The 633-nt window shown below is 39.7% G+C and overlaps 1 protein-coding gene across 1 annotated transcript in view; it reads left to right on the top strand.

Moving 5' to 3' along the window:
- LOC119594003 (exportin-T-like) overlaps positions 1-633 on the top strand; it is a gene marked incomplete in the record, with an annotated part of 14,234 nt that overhangs the window by 9,888 nt on the left and 3,713 nt on the right. The window contains 2 exon segments of the mRNA XM_037943030.1: positions 29-210; positions 332-541. Coding sequence (XP_037798958.1) covers positions 29-210; positions 332-541 — 392 coding nt within the window.

The raw sequence follows: 633 nt of genomic DNA, 5'->3' as shown, positions 1-633 counted from the left end.
ACTATGTTATGGTGTAGTATAGGTGGAGTAGAGCGAGAGATGGTTGGTTCTGGTGTTCGGCAGTTGATGCACAGATTAGTGGTGTGTCTGGATGGAAGGAGCTTGATGCCACTGCTTCCTCCTGCATCTCAGGCTCTTCTTCATACACCTTCACCCACAATCTTAACAGAGTACCTGCCACTTATCAACCAGACCATCACCAAGTTCCAGGTACTGAAGGGGTCTCATTATCTCATGGTCTTTTTTATGTTTATTTATTGTTTGTATGTTATCATATTTTGTGATTTATGGAAAAAAATTATTTTTTTTCTTCTTTTTCCCCCCTTTGCAGAAGGAGATCAGTCCATTTCTGCAGAGCATCTTTGTCCCACTTGTGTCTGCAATCTTCTCAGCCCTCTCAGAACCCATTGAAGAGAATGATGAGGAAGAGAGGAGAACGCGGAGACTACTCCAACGGAATTACTACCTCTTCCTGACAACGATTGTGTCTAATAACCTTCTAGATGTTATGGCTTCCTTAGATTCTAACATCTTCAATCAGGTGTGTGCATGTAGATAGTTTTTGTGATTTAGCACATTTAAGTTTGTTTACATGTATTACTATAAGGAATTCTTAAAGTTTGATTTTCTTAT

This window comes from Penaeus monodon, chromosome 33 (genome assembly GCF_015228065.2).
Source record: "Penaeus monodon isolate SGIC_2016 chromosome 33, NSTDA_Pmon_1, whole genome shotgun sequence".
Lineage (NCBI taxonomy): Eukaryota > Metazoa > Arthropoda > Malacostraca > Decapoda > Penaeidae > Penaeus > Penaeus monodon.
The sequence above is the reverse complement of the archived record's forward strand: the minus strand, read 5'-3'. Positions and strand labels throughout refer to the sequence as shown.